This window comes from Silene latifolia, chromosome Y (genome assembly GCF_048544455.1).
Source record: "Silene latifolia isolate original U9 population chromosome Y, ASM4854445v1, whole genome shotgun sequence".
Classification (NCBI taxonomy): Eukaryota; Viridiplantae; Streptophyta; class Magnoliopsida; order Caryophyllales; family Caryophyllaceae; genus Silene; species Silene latifolia.
This window is the reverse complement of record NC_133538.1, coordinates 479,714,417-479,718,506: the sequence shown is the minus strand read 5'-3', so window position 1 is coordinate 479,718,506 and position 4,090 is coordinate 479,714,417. Positions and strand designations below refer to the sequence as shown.

Genomic DNA, 4,090 nt, shown 5'->3' with positions numbered 1-4,090 from the left:
CCCGGTGAGCCGAATCTACTTCCTTATGAAATTGGGATTCATGGTTTCTACTACTTGGTAAGGCTAATTCTCAATTATTAATTAGTGACAGGTCTTGTCAATTTATTATCTATCACGTTTTAAGTGAACTAAAGCGGTGAACTACGATAATTGTAATTGACACGGTCGATGACTCGATATGATATGCATGTGTTGTTATGGCGATTTGGCAATGCATGTAACACATTAAAAAAAATGCAAGGCTCTAATAAAATTCCTAGTATGGCTTTCCTAAAAATAGAAAATCAAATACATATACGGAAACCAACTCCTTTGGTCCCTTGAATCTTCAAGTGGCATGCCTCCTAAGACCACCGTCTTCGTCGGATCAGTTGGAATATGTGTCCTCCGATAATAATGCGATCAAAACTGTCGATCATGATGATCACATGTTTAAGTCTCATTTTAAGAATACATGTGGGAAGTAATATTTTACTGTCAACTGGTCCACACATATCGGTAATGATTGGCTGACTAGAGTTTGACAATACTGTCGTGCGACGGTGGTGCAGTTGATCCCCTTAGGTCATACCTAAAGGGTAACACTCTTAATTGATTATTTAATTGATCGTATGACGATACGGGTTAATTAAATTACTTAAAATTGACGGACGATTTTGGAAGTAATATTTACGTATCTCATTATAATTTGATTAAATAAGATACGGTCTAAGTGATCGAATTGTTTTATTACTTAGATGAAATTATTGTTGAAGGAAACAATTGCATTTGAATGAATAATTTATTATAAATACAAGATATTGTGATTTATAATTGGTAAATTATTTTGGGACAAGTAATTATGAATTACTAAGTCGATTTTGTACATGACGTATTTTATTAATGCGTTGATTTTTAATACGTTAAAAATACATGACAATTTTACATGACTTGTGACATGTGACAAATTGACAAATTGACAAAGATAAAATGGAATCCATTTTATCTTAAATGGACCGAAATAGTGGGTATATTAGGCTAAATATTGTGTTGATTAATTAAGTGCAAAACATAATCATTTTACTTTATTACTAGTCATGCAAACCTAGTTGTTTTTGTGCAGAGCACCTTGATCATGCATTGGCCAAAGCCACCCCATCCTACCCGGTTTTCCTAGTGAAAGAGACCAAAGGGTTTTCTCTATTATTCACCTAATACACTATATGATAAGTTAGGGTATTATTTATTCAATAAATCATCTAAAAATATAGAGTTTTAGGGAGAAAAAAAATCACTTCTTCTTCTCCTTTCTCCTAACCGAAATTAAGAGACCAAAACAATATTTTTGGGTCAATTTATTCAAAATTAATATTGTTCTAGTATCAATAATATTAATTTTATTAAGAGGTTATCTTGGGTATTATTCCTTGGGAGGGATTCTATACTTGAATCCTTTGTTCATCTATATTAGGAGAGCTCAAGAACAAGTGAGTAGGAGAACTCACTTGTGCCCAATAATCCGAAATTTCCAATGTAAGAATGATGATTTCTTCACTATATTTACTTATGTTTGCATAAATAAGATCTATTTAATTTTATGACTAAATTAAATGGAACATATAAGAATATGTCGAGTATTATGAGATATAGATTTCTAACAGGATCACCTTTCCAAATGGCACCGTCTTTGAAGATACTCCATAATTACAAATAATAATAAAAATACAATGCTATTCCTATTATACATTTGTAAAACGGAAAAACTAGTAAAAATAAAAGTGATACGAGATCACATTAAATTACAACCGAATCAATATTCCCTTTTATTACGGGTAATATCGATTAAAACTGCCAGTGGTTATGCCTGGTTGCAGGGGGGATCAGGTTAAGGTGTATTGGTGGCATCTGATCTCGAATAGGCTCAACCTACCTAAATACTCTTTTATTGGGTGGTTAATGATTAAGAGAAGGCTCTACACTAAGGACATGATGATGAGATTTGGTGTTATCTCTGATGGCCTGTGTGAAATTTGCAGGACACAGATGGAGGACCATCAACATCTTTTCTACTCATGTGATTTTAGTGTTAGATGTTGGACTCTGTTGAGGGATTGGCTAAGAGTACCTCTGCCTGCTACTGATATTCTGAATTGGTGCAGTGTGTGGAGGTGTAGGTCTCTGTTGAAGAAGCAGCTAGTATATGCAGCTGTGGTGGCTCTGGTTTACCATATTTGGATGGCATGGAATGTTTGCAGGGAGGAGCATAGGGTACCTACTCCAGGGTACATTCTTAATGAGACTATGAGATACATCCAAAATTTGTATAGGAGCAGGGAGGAATTGTCTAGATTTCAGCTATGTCTTGTGCTGTAAGTTTACATTGTGAGGTTGATCATATGTAAGAGTAGTGTGTAACAATGTTGATGTACTGGTGTATATATATATATATATATATATATATATATATATATATATATATATATATATTCACATTTCACCAAAAAAAAAATATCGATTAAAACTAAGGCCATACTAAGATAAAATTACATAATTCAAAATTATATAAATAAAAGACATTCACCAATTGAAATATGCAGCATTATAATATGTATCTATTATGCCAAATTATGTGCCAAATCGCCCTATTTCACTTATATCGTTTATATAACCCGGTTTTATAGAAATGCGTGATCGTAACTTCTTAAAATTACAAATTAATACTTAAATCACATCTAAGTTCAATTTAATTATCCTAACACTCTTAGGACTCAAAAATTAGTCATCACTCAATTTTTGACAATAATTCAACTTGATTTAAGTTTTATGCTCATTTTTTACCTTAAAATCATAATATTTATGAAATAAATCCAAATTCAACTAAAATTATTTCAAAATTTTAATTTTAAATTTTTAAACATTCTGTAATATTTCCATGACACTCATAATGTCAAAAAACATGGTTAAAATTTCCGAACTAATTTTGAGAAAATATAGTTGCATTTTATCGGTTTTATCTCATAAAATATCTAATGTATCCAAAAATTAATCCAATCATTTTTACAATCTTATATATGATAAGTGGGATATTTATACAACCTAAAATAATTTTCTCATGCCATGCAATTCGTTTTAGCTATTTTTGCTAAAATAGTCACTATTTATGCCATTTCTAAACTAAGAATTTATAAATCATGCTAAATGAGATCATTTAATCTCGTGATTTACATACACTCTTTAAATTATGCATGTGACAACATATTAAAGTTTCATGGCCCAATTCGAAATTTAACTATTTAACCATTTTACCTGTTTTAATAAATGTTTATCTCATAAAAATCATAAATCATGTAATATTAATCCAATTAATATGATATTTTACAAACTACTTGTAAAATATGCATGTGATATCATATAAAATTTTCAAGGTCATAGAATAAGTTTAAACATTTTTAGTCATTTTAACCTCCATTTATGCCCTTTTTACACTAAAAATTCATAAATCATGAAATATTAATCGCATTAATATGATATTTTACATTCAATACATAAAATATTCATGTGAGGTTATACTAAAATACCATGGCCAGTAGTGAAGGTTAACTTATTTTAGTGAATAAAAGTTCATTTTACTCATAAAAATGTAATAAAATCATTAAAATGAGATATAAATTTCCATAAATCATAAAAATGACCTAAAAAATTTTTAGGACCATAATATATAATATGCATAATTATTTCGGGGCTTACTCATATAAATCACATATTTTTAGTTTTATATGTTAACATTTTAACTCGGAAAAACAATAACTGATTATGCATGCAACATCCTATGCTCTGATACCACGTGTTAGGTTCATATACCTATTATTAGACTCCTTTAATAGTAAAATAATTAACTTCTTAATTATTTGTTCATTAGATCTAGTGCATGCATAACAAAATAAGAGATTTATAAGAAAAACAATGTCCCTTACATTGTAGGTTGGTTCGAAAATATGAGCACAAGTAAGGTCACCTTCCTTTACTTGTTCTTGAGCTTAATATGATGTATGATCCTCCTAAGACTCCAAGTATCCAATAAGTTGCACTCAAGATTCAATCCAAAAATTCC

The 4,090-nt window shown here is 30.0% G+C and overlaps 1 protein-coding gene across 1 annotated transcript; it reads left to right on the top strand.

Annotated features, from left to right (window-relative positions):
- The first annotated feature begins 1,839 nt into the window (after positions 1-1,839).
- On the top strand, positions 1,840-2,352 carry LOC141633017 (uncharacterized). The gene has a single exon (XM_074445514.1). It carries the CDS (start codon positions 1,840-1,842, stop codon positions 2,350-2,352), a length of 513 nt encoding a protein of 170 aa, XP_074301615.1.
- The last annotated feature ends 1,738 nt before the right edge of the window (positions 2,353-4,090 follow it).

Excerpts from the sequence above, each read along its gene's own strand:
- LOC141633017 (XM_074445514.1), top strand. The coding sequence starts at position 1,840 with ATGCCTGGTTGCAGGGGGGATCAGGTTAAGGTGTATTGGTGGCATCTG.